At 42.9% G+C, this 19,622-nt stretch overlaps 1 protein-coding gene across 2 annotated transcripts in view; it reads right to left on the bottom strand.

Moving 5' to 3' along the window:
* Nucleotides 1-4,341: 4,341 nt before the first annotated feature.
* Nucleotides 4,342-19,622, bottom strand: part of PAX2 (paired box 2) — a 183,530-nt gene continuing 168,249 nt past the window's right edge. Inside the window, exons 9-10 of one of the 2 annotated variants that reach the window (XM_061634665.1) lie at nucleotides 13,024-13,110; nucleotides 4,342-7,512 (exon numbers count right to left, since the gene is read on the bottom strand). In XM_061634665.1, coding sequence (XP_061490649.1) covers nucleotides 7,436-7,512; nucleotides 13,024-13,110 — 164 coding nt within the window. In that variant the 3' untranslated portion in view covers nucleotides 4,342-7,435. The remainder of the gene's footprint in view (nucleotides 7,513-13,023; nucleotides 13,111-19,622) is intronic. The other variant, XM_061634663.1, reaches the window with a different exon arrangement.

The raw sequence follows: 19,622 nt of genomic DNA on the forward strand, positions 1-19,622 counted from the left end.
TGCAGGAATCCAAATTAAAGCATACCCCACAGGTGGCTGTCCAGCTGCCTCCTGAATGCCTCTAGCATTGGAGAACTCACCACCTCACTAGATAATTGGTTCCATTGTTGTACCGCTCTAACAGTTTGGAAGTTTTTCCTAATGTTCAGCTGAAATCTGGCTTCCTGCAACTTGAGCCCACCATTCCGTGTCCTGCACTCTGGGATGATTGAGAAGTGATCCCGACCCTCCTCTGCGTGACAACCTTTCATGTACTTGAAGAGTGCTATCATATCTCCCTTCAGTCTTTTCTCCAGGCTAAACATGCCCAGTTCTTGCAGTCTCTCCTCATAGTGCTTTGTTTCCAGTCCTGATCATCCTTGTTGCCCTCCTCTGAACCTGTTCCAGTATGTCTGCATCCTTCTTAAAGTGTGGTGTCCAGAACATTAACGTTGGCTTCTGGACACAAGTCGAAGTCCTGGTGTTTACCTTTAAGCTCTAAAGTGCTTAGACCAGTGGTTCCCAAACTTTTTCTCCATGGACCACTTGAAAATTGCTGAAGGCCATGGTGGACCACTGAATGGTTTTTTTGTTATGTGCTGTGCTAGATGATGTATGCTTTGTAATAGCATCTTTATAACTTCTCTTATTTCTTAGATGCTGTATTTTATTGCACTACAATTTGAATCCCACAGAATACAGATTACAAGTGCTCTCCACAGACATGCCATGGACCATCTGAATGAAGCTCACGGACCACGGATGGTCCATAGACCACAGTGTAGGAACCTCTGGCTTAAACATTGCATAGAACTTTATGGAATGCTGTCACTCTTATGTGCTCCTGCATTCATATGCAATCAGCAAAGAAGTACACCCCCCCCGCACCTCTGGAAAAGTGCACGCTACAGGATGAATGTGTATAAGTGAACTATATTTATTTATTGGATTTCTTAGTCGCCCATCTGGCTGGCTAACCAGTCACTCTATAAAAAAACTATAGGTTTTTTAAACAGTGACCCTCAAATTTTGAAAGCTTACTTAATGATGTCCATCTGTTTTCTATGACCCAAGGTTTTCAGATATTACTGCAAAATGTTTAATGGAGCCAAGCTTTTCAGAATTTGGTATAATTTTTGGGACAGGTCTTATCCATGATTTATTGTTTTTATATATTGATTTATCACTCACTGTGTAATGTATGTATTCAATATATAATAATACTGGCTGAGAGCCAGAGTATTGGACTCAGATAGTGGTAACCCAGGTTTAAAGTTCACCAGGTAACTTTGGAGAGTAACCATCTCTCCATGTAACCTGCCTCATAGGGCTATTACAAGAAAAGGGGCAGGGAGAGGGAATCATTTGTGCTGCCTTCACCTCTTTGGGGGAAGGCAGGATAAAAATGTATAAATAAAATATTTTAATGCACACCATTAGCCTTTGTATTTGCTGAAAATCATTCAGAGTTAAGGGGTGTTTGCAGGAGATTCCAGTTTCTGGAATTGTTTAATCCTTTAATGCAGTCATGGCAAAAACAATCACACTGGCTGTCTTTGGCGTATATTTGTACCCCAAAGAGATTTCCAATGGAAGAATGGGGTAACTCTGTCCCCCAGAGACCATTTTTTCCAGTGTTGTCAACACAAGTGTGCTTGACAATACGAATACACCTTGAGCCAAAAAAACACTTATTCAGAGGAAGCAGAATTTTCCTGAGCAATATATAGTGGCCCCTTCCCCATGTATATTGAGTACAACATAATTTCTGGGGTATATTTGGATCCCAGTGGTTTTTTGTTTCCAGAAGGAAAATGCTAAGTGGAAACTGGCTGACATTTGAGGCTGTTGTAAGCTGGTAGGCCTATCCATGTGTAAATTACACAATAAAAGGCAGAAATTTCTCCCCAGGGCTGTTCGCTGAGGTATTTTTGGTCCACAGTGGGTTTCTGTTTCCTATGGAGGTAACTGGGGATGATGAAATTTGGGGACATTGCAGAGGTTAGAATTTGTGACAGTGGGCTAGAAGGACATCCCTGTAGGTCTACTTAAATTACATAATGAAAAGTGCACCTGGGGTCAAAATGGACCCCCAAAATCAGCATGAAGGTGCATTTACTCCTTTCATCCTGAGCCTTACCTTTCGTCCACCAGTGCCCCAGTCCTCTTGTCTCTTCGCTGTTGTGGTCTTTTGAAACTCTTGAAATATAAAAAATAGCTGGAAATTAATGTTGTCACTTAGGCCTTCTAGGATTTGGGTTTTTCCCCCATCACTTATGTTGGTGGTTAAAACTTTGCATCTCTGGTGCCAATTTATAGATAGGGCAGGACTTGTTATGTGACTGAGTCAGCTTTCCCTAACCTGGTGCTCTCCAGGGGCTGACTGGGGCTGATAGGAATTGTAGTCTAAATAGTTGGCGGGCACTAGGCTGGGGAAACTTGGACAAAGTGGATCATAACGCTCATTCTGTAGCAGTCCTTTATGCTGAATATCTCAGAGGTGACTTTATTAAAAACAAGATCAGAGCTTGGAAAAGTTACTTTTTTGAATTATCAGCCCAATACAGTGCTCATGCTGGCTGGGGCTGATGGGAGTTGTAGTCTAAAAAAGTAACTTTTCCAAGCTCTGAACAGGATGAAAAGCAAGCAAACAGAGACACAAACTATGAGCCTTGGACGCCTCGCCTGGATGGATGGAAGGTCCTTGTGGCAGTGGCCTTTCTTCCTTAGTTTCAGCCTCCTTCCCCAAAGCGTGCGGAAGCAAAATGTGCAGAAACTTCTGTAGGTAGAATCCCAAGTCAGGTTAGTTCCAAGTTGCTGTGTAATTCACATTTGGTTTTCCTCCTTGTCTCTCAGGATAAATCGAGCCACAAGGTGTCAGAACGAGGGGCTCTACCATGATGGTTAGTCTTGATTTTAGACAGTGCAGCAAAAGAAAATAGCTTAACTTTTTTGTTTTAAAAAAAGGAAGACTCAAGAGGAGATAAGAGTGTCATTTTTGTTTTTTTTTGACAGTTTAATAGCTTCACATTGGTCTGTGATTAGTTCAGAATCTTTCCTTTGTATCTTAATTGTTACTATCCATGAGCGAGAAAGCATGCAACAGCCCTGTCTCCACACAAGGGCTCATCACCACTAAAGACGCTATTCTTTTAAAGAACATTTACAGCTCACAAAAGGTGTCTGTTGTAACATAAATCTTCTTGCTCCTCCCATCCCATCATCCTATATATTTTTTTCTTTTTCTTGTGATGAGCCATTCAAGAGACACTGGCTGATGTAAAGAAGACTGTGGTGAAGGGAGCAGTTCCTGTTCCTCGTGAACCATGTCGATGGCAAGAGCTTGTGGTATCCTTTCCCCCAACATGGAAAAGTAAATACAGTCAAATTGCCGCCCCTCCCCCCCCAAAAAAAACCTGGGATGAATTAAGGAATTGTAGCAACTGTTACAGACCATGGAAGGAAATGAGGATGATAAATGAGAGATATGACAAGGCAGATGACAGGAAGATAACAGAGGGTGGTATTGGTAGTAAAAAAACCCAGCCCCCAAGATTCCTCTCCAAAGATGTCCAAATACTCAGCCAATTTTAGCAAGCAAAGAATCACAACACCCCAGCAGGTAGGGGTATGCTTTTATGACTCCTATTGTACAGCTGGGGAAACAGAAAGGAGAAGGAAGCACAGGATGCCCAACTAAAGCCCCATGGGAAAGAAAACAACCCAAAGACTTCAATTCATCTATCTGTGTTGGCCATCAGGCAGCCCTCTGTGGAAAGGGAGCAAAACCAAAGGGGCAGCAATAAAAAAATATATCATGGCAGCAAAAGTAGAGGAATCAGAACGCAGCAGAAATGCAAAAGATGTGAAAATCTTTTCATTTTTTTCTTTTGCATAGAGATTTTTTCGTCTTTTTTGTGTCTTTCTTTCCCTGCCTTTTTACCTTTTTTGTTTAGATTTTTTTTTTTTAAAAAAAGGTGGTAAAGTATACCACTTTTGGGAGCTGATGGAGGTTGCCAGGGAGAAGGCCTTGTCAGGTTTGTTTGTTCCCACAGATTCTGAGTTTGTGCTGTGCTTTATTGAGCTTTGTTTTCAGTGAGCACAATGAGATTTGAACAGTACAGACAGTGCGTTCCTTATCTACACAATGAGGTGAGCCTGTTTCAGTAACTAACATGATGAAGATGGAGAATGGGCTTATATACAAGAGGAATTGCCTTCACATTACACACATCATCTTCCTACAAAGCAGCAATTCCCCCCTGCAAATAACAAAATATTAAATAATTGATAGATTTTTTTTGCATTTCCTGCATGGTCCAGTCCAGTGGGATCTATATGAATATTGATGGTTGTCTGCTATATAATATCATCACATAAATCCCCATGTCAGTTACTAAACTTAACTATAATACTGCTTTACAATGCAATCCACCAACTATAACTCAAAACAGTCAGGGGCCAACACAATAAATTCTTTGGCAAATGTAATACACACATTCGCAGGTGGCTCTTGAGAAGACGTGATGGAAAGACCAAGACTCAGCCTGGTCCTTTGCATAGGATGCTCCAGATAGAATTGCTAACTCTCCTTATGATCGTGTCAGGCCAAATCAAACTTGCTATCTATGTCAGCAGGCTTCAAATCAAGCCAGCAGTGATGTCCCCCTTCTTCTTTACCAGTGTATAAGTAAAAGGCCATGAATAAAAGATCAGACTATTCTGAGTTGTACTTTTCTTTATTTGTGTTTTCCTGAACCAGAGATTTTTAAGCAAGTGAGATATGTCAGCATTCTTATACTCCCTCCTTTCTGGGATAGCGAAGGTTTGGGCTTCAAGGACTTGTTAGTTACAACCTAACCAGTTTTCAATTGGCCCAACCAGCTATTTTGCTTCCCAGACATTTTGGGAATCACATTTAATGCTAGTCAATGGGCAATCTTAAACAGTCTTTTCCTCAAATAGAGTTATAAGTGTATGCATGAGCAGGTTTGAAGTGGCACCGAAACTGTTTTTGATTGACCAATATTTCTTTATGTGCCCTCTATGAGAAAAAGAGCAGGTATATTTACAAAAGGATTTCCTGCTTTATCCTTATAATTTGGGGGTGTTAATGGAATATATAGCACAGATGTGGATATAGGTGACTTCTGTAGGCCTAGAACATAGTAGCTTGTTCTTGTGAGCATCTGTGACTCAAGAAATCCTCTCAAACAAATACAGATGAATTCAAAGAAAGTCGGTCAATTCACCTGGGGCAACCAGGTTACAGAGAAAAACTGAAAAGCGTCATTAGAGCTCCTGGCTATCAACATGCTTTGCAAACCCTATAGAAGGGGCTAATAAAGCAAAAATATGGCCCCAAATACAGTGATATTTCCACTTGGATATGGCAATTTGTAAAAGAATGGAGTTAAAAACCTGCTGCTTTATACTCATTTGAAACTGGGTTCACACGCTGCCTTTTGAGTCTGTCAAGATGTACACTGGGACATATATTGTGTCTACCCCAGAAATGCCTTTCCGTTCTCCTGTTGATAACTGATGGCCTAACATGAGATTTACACAAGATAAATATGAGCAAATTTTGTCCTGCCATATTCTGCTTGAATCCTCAGTTCAAATCCAACCCTACTGCAAATTCTGAATGCAAAATTATGTTTGTAAACCATCACAGTTAATGGAGATATGCCTGCTTACATAAAATTGCTCCATCTGCATGTTTATTTTGATCCTGGCATTTAAGAGTTTGCATAATTTAGGATATTTCATCAACACGATATTTCATAGTGTGGTGGCAAGAGGAGACAAGCTGCTTGTGGAATTTAAGTGGATGCCATGATCAGGGGATAAGATATAGGGAACCAAGGTCCCATCCCTCTAGCACAGCAACCTTGTATAGGACATTAACTGTATGTTTCCATCGATGGGTCCACAGAGACAAGAAACTGGCCTTTAAAAAAAAGTGAACTTCTTAGAAATCCAAATTCTCCTCAGTTTTTCGGCATGCAGAAACAAGGATATGAACAGCCCCCCAAACATGGACATTGTGGGCTGACTGACATAAGACTAGGTTTAAACAAGCTTGAGGTTCAAGGAGAGAAACCTGCTTTTTCTGTATGCCACCATTTCAGAAGACCACAGCTCTATAGGGAGAAGCCCCCATCCAGTCCCTATTGCAATGTAGTTATATTTGTGGCAAAAATGGAAAGATCAAGAAACAACCCAAGTCAATTTGGAATTATTTTGGTTCAGTGTCAGATGCCCCAAATGCTTCTATCCCCCCAGAAGTGAGCATTTCCTTCTTCTTCTGACAACTGATTAATGAAATGTGGCATACCTGTGGTGATGGTAGGGGGATTTAAGCTTGCTGGACTTGTATATTAGGTGAATAGTTTCTCACAGAATGCACTTGCACTCCTCTCTGCCACACATGTACATTCCAGTGTATAACAGAAAAATAATGAAATCCAGGAATAAAAGGGGAGTCCATTCAGGTTGGGGAAATATTTCAGCTTGGTTTTGCCAGGACTTTTTTTGCTTTTTAGAAAACTGGGGATTTGTTCCCTTCCCTTCCCTCCTTTTTACAGACCTTCAGGACAAAGCATTAAAAACAGTTATATTTATATATCTATTTATATAGTTCTTCATTGTGCCAGTTGGTTGACATCACTCCATCCTCCTGTCTGACTTGCCTCTGTATGTGTGTGTATGTGTGTGAACTGTTGCCAAGCTCCAGCCTGTAAGATTATAACATATTGGATGCAATCAATCTCCAGATGAGGCTGTGAAGAAGGCAAGGCCTAATTCAACCAACCTATGGAGAAATGGGAGTGAAATGGGTCACACAAAGAAACCCTTGTGGAACAGAAAGGATGGCATAGGTCTTTTCACCTTTACTAGGCTGAGTCAATTGATTCTCTCTGGAAACTGTTGTTTATCATGCTGAGGTGCTTTTCACAGATCATCTCTTGAAGGAGCAATGAGTTGTATGCAGCATTCTCCTTTGCTACCTCCTATCCATACCACTCCAAAAAAGAGACACTGCAGGCTATATTGCTCGGATTCCTCTCACAGTTAGAGGTTAGGGAAGCCTCCTGTGGAAGGAATTGAAGGCTAGAGAACCAAGGAATGACTCCTGCAGGACCATCTGAAGTGCTGCAGCAGCATTAGAATAGCAACAGCTGCAGGAGCATTGGCTACATGCCTGTTTTTGCCATCATCCAATGAAGTAGCTTGGCTGCATTGCAAGGGACATGAAGTTTTCATTCTGGTAGCAAATGCGTGATATCCCAGTACGTTTTGTAGTTTTAAAGTGGAGAGCAGGTATAAGGGGCAGGTGAGGGAAATGGAGAAAGTTTCTTCATCCTTCCAAGTGGTGCAGAATGTTCATCAGACAGGTACAATATGGAGGCCTAGGCTGTCACCTTGCAGTTTCATGTGGTTTCCATGGTAACTAGTGGCGGTCATAGGCAGCGGCAGCAGTGGGAGGTGCGGAGCCCCGGGATGTGGCACTATAATAATAAGGGGAACCTGAAAGTTAACACAGGAGAAGAATGGACTGATTGAAAGGACATACAGTAAAATAAAATAAGAAAGAAAGAAAGAAAGAAAGAAAGAAAGAAAGAAAGAAAGAAAGAAAGAAAGAAAGAAAGAAAGAAAGAAAGAAAGAAAGAAAGAAAGAAAGAAAAGGCATATTAAAAGGAACTAGAGGCAGAAACCTGGGGGTGGGGATTTGTTAATGACCAATATAAAGAACAGAGAAGACAGCATAGAATGCATCTGGATGATACATCAGAACATGGGAAACCTACATTTGCTAAATGACCTAGTGCTACTCAAACATAAAGAGTTCTGGTATAGTAGTTGCATTATGGATTCCAGTTACACTCTGTTCAGTAGGATAATCTTGTATAATGTCTATCATTTGCCCGCATTCACAGGAATCATTCCAAAAGCCATCTCACAGATGCAAAATATCACATTGGAATTGTCCCTGCTGGTCCACCACAGATACAATTAAAAGTGTTTTATATGGAATGTTATAATGCTTAATACATTGCCCCATGCTGCTCCTTTTCAGTATGCATTGTGAGCTTATCTACGATATGTAAGAGCTTCATACTTTCAAAATGTCTGGGTTGTTGGTCAACTACAGCAAGGGGAAAGAGAAGTATTGATCTGATTTTTAAAAAAATTATATGTAATGGGTGCATAGCCAGTTCTATGGCTTTGTTGAACCCTGTTAAACATTTAGGGGTGTTGAAAATCTGGGGATGAAAAGGTTGCAGCCTTAAAAACAAAGCTGATGAAACTCCTGATTAGACTGATGGGCAGTGGCCAGGATGTAGAGAGCGGTGACATATTTCTCCGATGGGCTTTTGCTATTTTGTTAAGGGCCTTGCATTTATTTCACGAAGTTCCAGTTTTTGCAACAACAACAACAACAAAAAGCCAAAGAGCACAAACTGAAGCTGTATAGGACATGTACAATAAAATTGACAGGTGCAGACAAATATTCAGAAATGGCATCCAGCACCTGTGAGTCTTGCTTAACCAATTAGTTTTAGGGAAAGGTGGGGGAAAACATGGTTCTGCCTCAGAATGGGCCTGAACTAGGAGTTATCACAGTAAATATTAATAAAAATATTTTTGTAGACTTCTAATGTGAAACATACGGCATAACACTTCAATCCCACAACAGCCATGGGAAAACTATTGCAAGAGGCAGTTATTTGCATCCCATGTAAGTCCATGGCTCAGCAGGGACTTGGAATCTAAATTAATTTCATCCATCTTGGGTTCTGAATGTATAGAAGAGCTTCTAGTCTCTTTGCATTAGTTTCCCATTCCTATTATGGGGCTGAAGAAAACTGCTTTATTTCACAGAGTGCTATTGCACTCCAGTCCTACTTGTGAGCTTCCCACAGGCATCTGGCTAGCCGCTGTGAGAAACTCGGGTGGTGGCAGCTTGGGAGAGGGCCTTCTCTGTGGTGGCCCCTAACTTGTGGAACTCCCCACTAAGGTGCATCTGGCAACTTCACTGCAGTTTTAGGTGAATGCTGAAGATGCACCTCTTTACCCTGGCCTTTGATATCATATATATATATTTAATTGTTTTAATTCCATATTTTAAAATTGTTTTAATGCCATATTTTAAAATTGTTTTAATGCCATATTTTAAAATTGTTTTAATGCCATATTTTAATTTTTTTGCTCTGGGATCTCTGGGAGAAGGGCAGGTAATAAATGTTGTAGTTGTTGTCGTCATCATCATCATCATCATCATCATCATCATCATCATCATCTTCTATTACCTACCCTTCACCCAAAGATCCCAGGGCAGGTTACAACAATTTTAAAATACACATTAAAAACAATTTAAGGTGTGGAAACTAACTGGCAACCAATGCAACTGTTTTAAAACAGAGGTTATATAAAATCTAAAGGAAACCCCAGCCAGTAATCTGGCTGCTGCATTTTGGACCACTTGAAGTTTCAGAGTTGTCTTCAAGGGCAGCCCCATGTAGAGCATCATTTCAATAATCCAATCTGGAAGATGCCAGAGCATGGAGTACTGTGGCCAAGTAATTTGTGTCCAAAAGGGGGCGAAGCTGGCGAACCAGCTAGAGCTGGAAAAAGGCACTTCTAGCCACTGAGGCCACCTGAGCCTCCAGTGACAATGTCTGATCCAGGAGTACCCCCAAGCTGTGGACCTGCTCCTTCCAGGGGAGTGCAACCCCATCCAGAATAGGCCATCTCCCCAGAACAGGCTGTCCCCACACCTCCCAGACATGAGAACTCTGGACACATCACTTTATTGGCCCACATCCAGTCCATCAACGTCTCCAAGTAGCCGTATAGCACCTCAGCTGCCTTGCCCAATTCAGATGGAACAGAGAGACAGAGTTGGGTGTCATCTGCATATTGATGACACCTCACTTCAAATCTCCTGATGACAGCTCCCAGCAGCTTCATATAGATGTTAAATAGCATGGGGGACAAGATGGAACCCTGTGGGACACCACAGGATAGTTCCCATGGTGCTGAGCAGTAGCCTTTCATAACTACCTTTTGGAAGCAGCCCTGGAGGTATGAACAGAACCACTGCAGCACAATGCCCCCAAACCACACCTTCCTGAGATGCTCCAGAAGGATACCGTGGTCAATGGTATCAAAAGCCGCTGAGAGATCAAGGAGAACAAGCAGAGTCTCACTCCCCCTATCTTTCCCAACAGATGTTATCTGGCCAGATAGGCGACACATAAATTAAATTAAATTATTATTATTATTATTATTATTATTATTATTATTATTATTATTTATCAACCAGAGTGACCAAGGCAGTTTCAGTGCCATGGCTAGGCCTGAAGACAGACTGGGATGGATCCAAGTAATAATAACATTACTACTAGTATCAGCAGCAGCAGCAGCAGCAACAGGATGCTGGGCTAGATGCGCTTTTGGCCTGATGCAGCAGGGCTCTTCTGGTGTGCTTATGATGTGTGTAAAGGAATTGATCAGGTTCTCAGGCGGATGAGGACAGGACCAGAGAAAGAAAAGGGCACTCAGTAGCAGCTGTATTAAGTAGGTTAGACTCGGTGGCTTGTTGGAGGAATACCCTTGCCTGGTGGAAGATATCCTTCTTTTTGAATCAGTAAACAACTGCTCAATGCACTTCAGTTTCTGATGTGTTTACATGATCAAGGTGCTAATCAGATGCAGAAAAGAGATGAAGCTAATGAAAAGGACCCCATGAGAATTAAGGACTCTTGTCTCAAATCTGTTTCATATTAGGATAAATGACTCTGTAAAGAGCTGTGAGACCTTCATCTCAGGCATGCAAAGCTGGGGGTACTTTGGAATTCACTGCAAGAACACAGGGGGGCTTACATGGGAAACTAGGTGTGATAAACTCTCTGAGTTCTCTGTTTACCCAGGAGCAGCTCAATAATATATATGTTTTTGCTTGAACATGAATGATTCCCTAAAGTACACAGAGAGAATGATAGAGTAAGAATGAATATCACAGGTCATCTTTGGGCTAGGGTTAACTAGCCCTAATCTAGTCTGACTCTTCACCCTATCCAGTAACAGCCCCGTGTGGTGGGTCTGGAAAAGGTTGGGGGAGTGCCAGATTGGCTCTGCGGGTGCCCCTGTGCAGAAAGGGCCTCACTGCTACCCTGCCCTGCCCCAGCCTTGCCTAGGTAAGCTGCAGCAATGCCCATGTCTGGAGCTACTGACCCTATCATCTGTGATAATAATGGACAACACCTTCAGCCGAGAAGGCAAATCCTCCCCAGTCAAATTGACCAACCCTTTCTTGGAAACATCCAGGAGTTTGCATGGTCCCTTTTCCCATTGTGCACACCTTCCACAAAAAGGGGGGGAAACAGCTGAAGACAGACATAGTTGTTAAGTTGAAAGATGCCATGACAGCAATTTTGTTGTACCACTGTGGCTTTCTAGCTAATCGGGTTTTGCAGGTTTTTGAAACACTACAACACCCTGCAAAACCGTTCCCCAGAAACAACTGCGGGATTAGTTCGTGCTATGGGCCACGATACCTCGTTCAAATCAGTTTCAGCTCTCAGACACAACTACAATCTGTTTCTGGCCAGGGCTAAAGATTGGTCCGATACAAACTGAGGTGGGAGTCTATTTAAACACCACTACCTGCCATCGCCCAGTGAGTGAGATATTAACAATCCTGGAATAAACTATCATTATGACCAAGATACTACCGCTTTTCAAATATGTAGTTAGCAATTGTGGCCTATTTATATTCCATATATAATCAAGCCCTGCCCATTGTCCTGCAGGGGAATGCGGAGGGAGGAGAATGTTTCATGGCTCCTTTCCCCTTCACAGCCTCCTGACAAACCACTTCTTTGTTGAGAGCATCAGGTTCTCAAAGGCTCTATTCATTGGTGTTTCAGATGTTCTCCCTAAACTATGGCAACCCAGGAATCCGGGTACAATTATCCCGAGCAGCAGCTGAATAACATGGCTGCTTGCAGGTAAGTGTGATCACATGCATGTCCAGATGTATTATTGTATATGTCCACAGTGGTTGCAGCCGACCGGAGTTGTTTTTAGGATCAGTACAAAAGCAACACAATCCCAGCTATATTTGCCTGAGATTATTCCAGGCATGGTCCAGGTCAGCTGCAGCTGGTAGGGTGTGATAAGACACGGCACTGTAAGGGAGCTATTTAAATCCCTGGGGCTTAAAGACTTGCACTGCCTGCCCATATGTTTAAGGTTCTTGTATTAATTTCAAGGCCTTTAACAACTTGGATCCAGGATACCTTAAGGACTGCCTAGTTCCTTATATCCCTTGCCTGATCACTGTCTTTGGGGAAGACTCTGTTAGCAGTCCCCCACAGCTCACATGCCTGGTTCCTGTCCATTGAGAGCCATGCATTCTGTACTGTGGGCCCAATTGTGTGACACTCGCTCCTGCAAGAGAACATACAGAACTTCTCTCTGTTGAACTCCAGGTGCTTGATGAAGACTTTTCTATTTCAGCAGACATTTTAAGTACATTTTCTGTTTTTTATGCTTAATTTTAATTTATTTTATCCACTATGCTCTTTATAACCTTCTTGTATACAACTTAGAAACTTAGGTGTTAAGCAGTATATACATTGTTCAAACAAACAAATAAATAAATAAATAGTCTTGGTCACAGTCAGCTAGAGAAGCTGGCTGAAGAAAATAACTAAATGCACCTCATTTGTGCAAATGCTCAGGTCATCCACAAATTAGTAACTGCCAGAATAAATGAACTGAGTTGGTTGCTGCACCCTGGAGAGAGTAAGCTGGGACTAGAAGATCTCTTATCTTCTCTAGACAGGTACACCAGAATACTCGCTTTTCAAAAGCTGGGGTGAGGGAAGGGGGAACTGTGAGATCGTTGGGGGGAAATGTACCCTCCCTTCCCAGTGAAACAGAAACAAGTGAATAGAAAACAAACAGGCCAACAGAAAGAAAGAGGAAGAGATGGAAGGGGATGCAGCACAGGTCAAAGGAGATACTTACTTAGTAAGGCAGGGTTGCTGAACCTCCAGGCCTCATTGTAGGTTGTATACTGAGGGTGGCTGTAAGGATTTCCTGAGAATTCACTCCCTGGAAAGAGCAAAGGAGGGCGAATCATTCACAGAGTATGTCATACATTGAGGGAGGGGAAGCAAAACTGTGGCAATTTCAGACAAGGCAGGGGGATGCCACGTTCATAAGTTAGCTCCTTGATATCAACAGCCACATTTCCTTGTAGACCCTTCACATTCCCACTTTTCGCTTTGGCTTCCAATCTGACTTCAGTTTTGCCTGTGTGGAGTAATATAATGCAGGCGTTAAATGGCAATGGACTGCCTTCAAGTCGATCCCGACTTATGGTGACCCTATGAATAGGGTTTTCACGGTAAGCGGTATTCAGAAGGGGTTTACCATTGGTTTCTTCTGAGGCTGAGAGGCAGTGACTGGCCCATGGTCACCCAAATACAGTATATAATAACTTATTTATTTATTTATTATTTGATTTATATCCCACCCTTCCTCCCGGCAGGAGCCCAGGGCAGCAACTTGGAGGATTTGTGTGTCAATACTATGGTGACAAATTCTGAGAAGAAGGGAGGGGGGTTTCAAACGGTTGTATGCAATGCTGCTGTTCCACCTGCACAATGGAACGCCCCCCTCCCCTCCCCTACAGCCATCAGCACAACCTCCAAATCTACTCCAAACAGTTGGGGGACCCTCTGGAGCAGATTTTGGGAGTGTGTGGAGAGAGGAGAGGAAGGGGCAGTCCCATTATTTATGTGGACTGCCATTCACACAGCGTTGGATACAACCCATGAGCTGCTGCTGTTATTATCAGCAGCAGCATCATCAATGACAACAACAGAATCATAGAATAGTAGAGTTGGAAAGGTCCTATGAGGTCACGGAGTCCAACTCCCTGCTCAATGCAGGAATCTATGTAAAAGCATACCTGACAGATGGCTGCCCAGCTGCCTCTTGAATAGCTATGCTACAGAGCCCACCACCACCTTAGGTAATTGGTTCTATTGTCATACCGCTCTAACAGGAAGTTTTTCCTGATGTTCAGCCGAAATCTGCACTCTGGGATGATCAAGAAGAGATCCTGGTCCTCCTCTGTGTGACAACCTTTCAAGTACTTGAAGAGTACTATCATATTTCCCCTCACTCTTCTCTTCTGAAGGCTAAACATGCCCAGTTTATTCCTCCTCCTCTCCATACAAGATTAAATAGTGTTTTGATGTAACACAGTGTCCTATGTGTGTGCTCAACCAAGGGATGTGCATGAGTGTGTCTGTGTGTGTGTGTGAGAGAGAGAGTGCTCTTGTGTGCACGCACACATGCTTTGGCCTCACCCCCAACCATTTTCCCCTGAGGCAGTTCTCTTGAATACCTGTATTATGCAGCCACGAGAGTGGCTATATACTACAGCCAGCATTGATTTTTTGCATTCTGCAATGTCAGATTGAAAATACCCCCATACCATTTTGCTGCTTCCGATAACCTTATTTCAAAATAAAACCTTACAAAACTTATAGTCCTGAACTCAAAAACGCTTGCTGAACAACCCTCGAAGTTTTCAAAATCCTGAAACAATATGCAAACTGAAACATAGCCATCCTTCTCAACTGGCATTTCTCTGAATTTTGCAATTAAGGTCTCCAACTTAACCAAATAATGTGTACAAAAATGCATACAGAATCATAGAATCGTAGAGTTGGAAGGGGCCTATAAGGCTATCGAGTCCAACCCCTGCTCAATGCAGGAATCCAAATCAAAGCATTCCCGACAGGTGTCCAGCTGCCTCTTGAAGGCCTCCAGTGTCGGAGAGCCGACTACCTCTCTAGGTAATTAGTTCCATTGGCGTATGGCTCGAACAGTTAGGGAGTTTTTCCTGATGTCCAGTCGAAATCTGGCTTCCTGCAACTTCAGCCCATTATTCCCTGTCCTGCACTCTGGGACGATCGAGAAGAGATCCCGGGCTTCCTCAGTGTGACAACCTTTCATGTATTTGAAAAGTGCTATCATATCTCCCCTCAGTTTTCTCTTCTCCAGGCTAAACATGTCCAGTTCTTTCAGTCTCTCCTCATAGGGCTTTGTTTCCAGTCCCCTGATCATCCTTGTTGCCCTCCTCTGAACCTGTTCCAGTTTGTCTGCATCCTTCTTAAAAGTGCTGTGTTTTGATTATGATCATCATCATTGTGGATGCTGTAACTGATGGGATAGCACAGTCTCACCTAGTCATGAATGAATTTGTCAATTTTGATTTGTCTCACTTTCTCATTGTTGCAATCTTAAATACAATTTATCACTTTTCCAAATCAGTTTGGGATTCTTAAAAAGTACTCATGAAAATTTATCAGCATTTTAGTGCACATTTCTCCTAGTATACACATTTTATTCAATTTTGCCTTATTTATTTAAATAAATAATACACATTTTTACAAGCAAGTTCTAATATTATGTATTGTTCTGTGTTATTTTCACTAATACATGCATTTGTATGTACATTTACCCCAATATACATATTTTAAACACATTTTTGGTTAGAGAATTGCATTGCAAGATTTGTAGAAGTGTAAATTTCAAATGTATTTTTTCAGGAAGTGTGAATTAGGTAGCTTCTTATTAAAATGAACTGAATTTCTTCCCAATACCTAGTCTTGCCAGAGCCCCAGCAAAGAAGAAAGGATGTGTTTGTCCCAAAAACAAGTCAGAGAAGAGTTTGCTCACAAAGCCTATCTGTGTCTGTAAAAAGAGGTCTCAGATGCTCTTCCCCTCCTATCTGTATTGTCACCCTAAACTGTTTACAGTGATTCTGAAGTGCAGGTTAAGTAGAGGAGAAAGAGCCAATCTCTCTCTCTCTCTCTCTCTCTCTCTCTCTCTCTCTCTCTCTCTCCAGAGCAGTCAAGGGGATCCAGGGAGGGAGAAGCAGTGAGTGTGAAAGGTGTTTATTGACGAGGAGTGAAAGGAAACGTGCTGCAGGATAATGAGCTTTTGAGCTCAACTGTGACCAAGAGGAACTGAGCTATCTCCTTCCCCGATCACTAATGAAACACATGTAATTTCCTCATCAGCACTGGATTCTGTTTAACTGCTCCCTTTACAGCAGACCCTGGTTGTGACCTGTTCTCTGCTGGTCCTGGAGCTTTTCTGCCAAAGTCTTGGATGCTCTGTTAAAATTGCCAAGGAGTGACAACACAAGGACAGCACAGGCTTTTGAGGAATAACCAAGTCCATGGAGGAAAGGGATCCCTGGAAATTACAGACCTGCCCCCCAGTCCACCACCCCGTATCCCATGTTCAAGCAGCAGGGGTGTCCCCTTTTATACTCTGGCCCCATGGAACTGTGCTGGGCAATGTGGGGTCCCCTTTCCTCAGGGTTGAACTGGAGAGCCAGGCTGTCCCCAGGTCCAGAGACTAATATCTCTAGGGCAGGGGTAGTAACTAAGGGTAAAAGTCAGAAATAGTAATTGACCTATTGGAGAGTGGCAGTGCCATCCAAGCCTCAACTATTCAAAAGAAAATACTTTTCCCAAGTATTCATACCCCTATTGGGAAAATGAAAGACTTCTCTTCTTAACATGAACTGTAAGAATATCTTTCAGTATGGAACAAAATGAGCATCTAGACAAGTTGTCAACCAACCTATGGTTGCTTGCTTGTTTGCTGCTTTTCCATGATTTCAAACCACATTTAGGACTCATCTACATAACAAATACACTGCTTTTACCTTAGTTATGGATTTGCACCATCTGCAGTTCCTGCTCAATGTTAGTTGCCAATCACCTTTTCCCATTCACAGAAGTAGGCATTCCTCTGGGAAGGATTGGCCTCACTGTGTCCTTGTGACCCTGACCTCTAATTATACATTTCCACTCCCTCTGGTTGCTAGGTGACCTGTTCTACCAGCTACAGTAGGTTCCTTTTTTAAAAAAAACCCAGAAGTGCTGATATCTGTTTTCCTTGACTATGGCTAGTAGGATACAGCTAAAACACAAATATTTGTTTGAGCAGTGTTATGCTTTTGCACACAAATTAAGGGGAAAAGAAAATAAAGGCACTGCAGCAACATAAAAAGGCCAGCAGAATGGAGGAGAGAAGCTGGAAGTTGCTTGTCAGCCCACAGGAAACACAATGAAAGAAGCTATGAGGAGATAATGGGCGTGGAGAGGGGAATGATTGACACACCCACCTAAAAGCATTGGAGCAGAGCATCTGCAACCACTAGAGAAACAGAGTGGAGTTTTTTTCACTTTTCGTATTATCAATGGGTTGGATCAGTATGGATTTACAAGGGGAAAATTTGCGGTAATGTCATGTGAACCATGCAAATTTAAAGGAGATGTGAGGAGCACCAAACACACAGTAAACCACCGTGTAGATAAGCCCTTAGTTCTAGCTAATGTGAATGTTTAATTTGCTTGGCATTCAGGATTGGCAATTCCTCAGTATTTCCAAGCTGTTTCCAGTACAGGCATACCCTGCTTAACGTCGCTTCACTTAACGTCGCCTCGCTATAACGTACATGCTCCATACACCACCATACCCCGCTTAAGGTATGCGTGCTTCGCAATTACGTACACTTTATTGGCATGACGCCGCTGCCATCTAGTGGCGATTGCAGTGCAGTACATGCAAAGATAATTGCTTCACTTTAAGTACATTTTCACTTTACATACACACTCCGGTCCCACTGCGTATGTTAAAGCGGGATATGCCTGTATTTCAGTTTTGACACATGTACATTCCCACAAGATACTCTTCCTGTCAGCAATAATGCAGGGAGGGATTTATGCAGATCTATGTATTGTTGCATGTTCCTCACTTCCCTAAACAGTGAGATGTTCCAAGGGCAGCACTATCCTGGATTCCTTTGTGTGAGAGAGCTTGTTTTTACAAATATACAAACAGAAATAAGTGGAGACAAACAGCAGGCACTCCTACTTAAGATAGCGAGGCTGGTACGGACCAGAGAGAGGGCATTTTCGATTGTGGCCCCTACCCTCTGGAATTCCCTTCCTTTTGATCTTCGCCATGCCCCTTCCCTGATAGGTTTCTGCCGGGCCTTGAAAACCTGGCTGTTCAGGCAGGCCTATGGGATCTCTGGGGTAGGTTGCTTTTAATACTGGTACATTAATTACTGTTTTGGTTTTCATTGGTTTTTATTGTATTTTACTATGTAAATGTACATCGCCTAGAGTGACCGTTAATTCGGCCAGATAGGCGACTCATAAATAAAATTTTATTATTATTATTATTACAAGCAGCAGATCTATTACCCAACATCAGGTCTCCCAAGAAAAGCCCTGCACCTTCAAGGTGCCTCCAGTCAATATTTATTCATCACACACACCCTTACATGAGCCTTCTCCTTTTAGCTGGGGAGGGGCAGTATCTCATAGAAACACATACAGAGATTGTCATCTATTTACCAATCATTAGCTCACATCAACCAACTATTCTGAGCTTGCAGTAGTAATCTGGTTAGCCAGCAGCAAGACAGTATCTGGAAATGTCCCACAGCACAGAGCTATACATCTAACTGGCACAAATATTAACCCTTGCCATGTTGCAGTTTTGTTCATGGAAGTTACTCCTATGAATGCAAAAAGGAACTAGCCCTTTATTAATGAGTGCATTAGTTCACAGGCACACCGTTTTCATTTGGGACAGAATCCTTAGCAGCACTAAAACTACTGTGAGTCTTTTCTTTCTTTTTTATTTCCAATGTCAAAAACCAGGGGCGTCACTACCGGGGTGCGGAGGGTGCGGCCTGCACCCGGGTGTCACCATGAGGGGGGTGACACCCAGAGCCGCCCCACCCCACGCCGTTGCCCGGCAAGGCTGCTCCAACTCCTCCTCGGAGGCGGGCGGGCGGGCGGGCGAGACCGGGAGCAGCGTCGGCGGGGCGAGGGAGGCGCGCTGGCGTTCCCAGGCCTTCTCCGGCTGGGTGCCCCTCCGGCACGTGCCCTCCCAGGGGCATGGATGAGGTGGCTTGCTCTGCACGCGTGCCCAGCCACCTCATCCAAGCCCCTGGGAGGGCGCGCACTGGAGGTCCGCACCCCCCCACACTCCCGCTAGTGACGCCGCTGTCAAAAACATCAAACATCAACAAAAAGATCTAACTGAAAAGCAGTATCCAAAGAAGTCCCACTGGAGTATCTTTGCTGGCCATCCAAATATAAGCACTGATGGGGGCAATCTCTTGGAAGATTGTTCCAAATTTTGGGTACCCTCACTGGAAATGCCCTACATCATGTGCCCACCCACTGTCTATCTAAGCGTTCCATTAGAAGGGGATCAGAGAAGGGTCTCAGAATTAGAATGTAGTTCCTGGGCAGGCTGATATGGGGTAGGAAGCAGTTCTTGAGATATTTTTGTTTCAGGCCATTTAGGGCTTTCAAAGTCAAAAACAGTATCTTGAATTGAGCCTGAAAGGATCAGAAAAATATGATTTGATTTACTGGCTCCAGTCAAAACACTTGCAGCACCATATTTTCTACCAAACTAATTTTCTCAACAGTTTTCAAAGGCTCCCCCATGGAGAGTGCATTAAAGTAATCTAATCTGGAAGTGACTAGGCCACAAACAGACCAGGT

This window comes from Rhineura floridana, chromosome 7 (assembly GCF_030035675.1).
Source record: "Rhineura floridana isolate rRhiFlo1 chromosome 7, rRhiFlo1.hap2, whole genome shotgun sequence".
NCBI classification, from domain to species: Eukaryota; Metazoa; Chordata; class Lepidosauria; order Squamata; family Rhineuridae; genus Rhineura; species Rhineura floridana.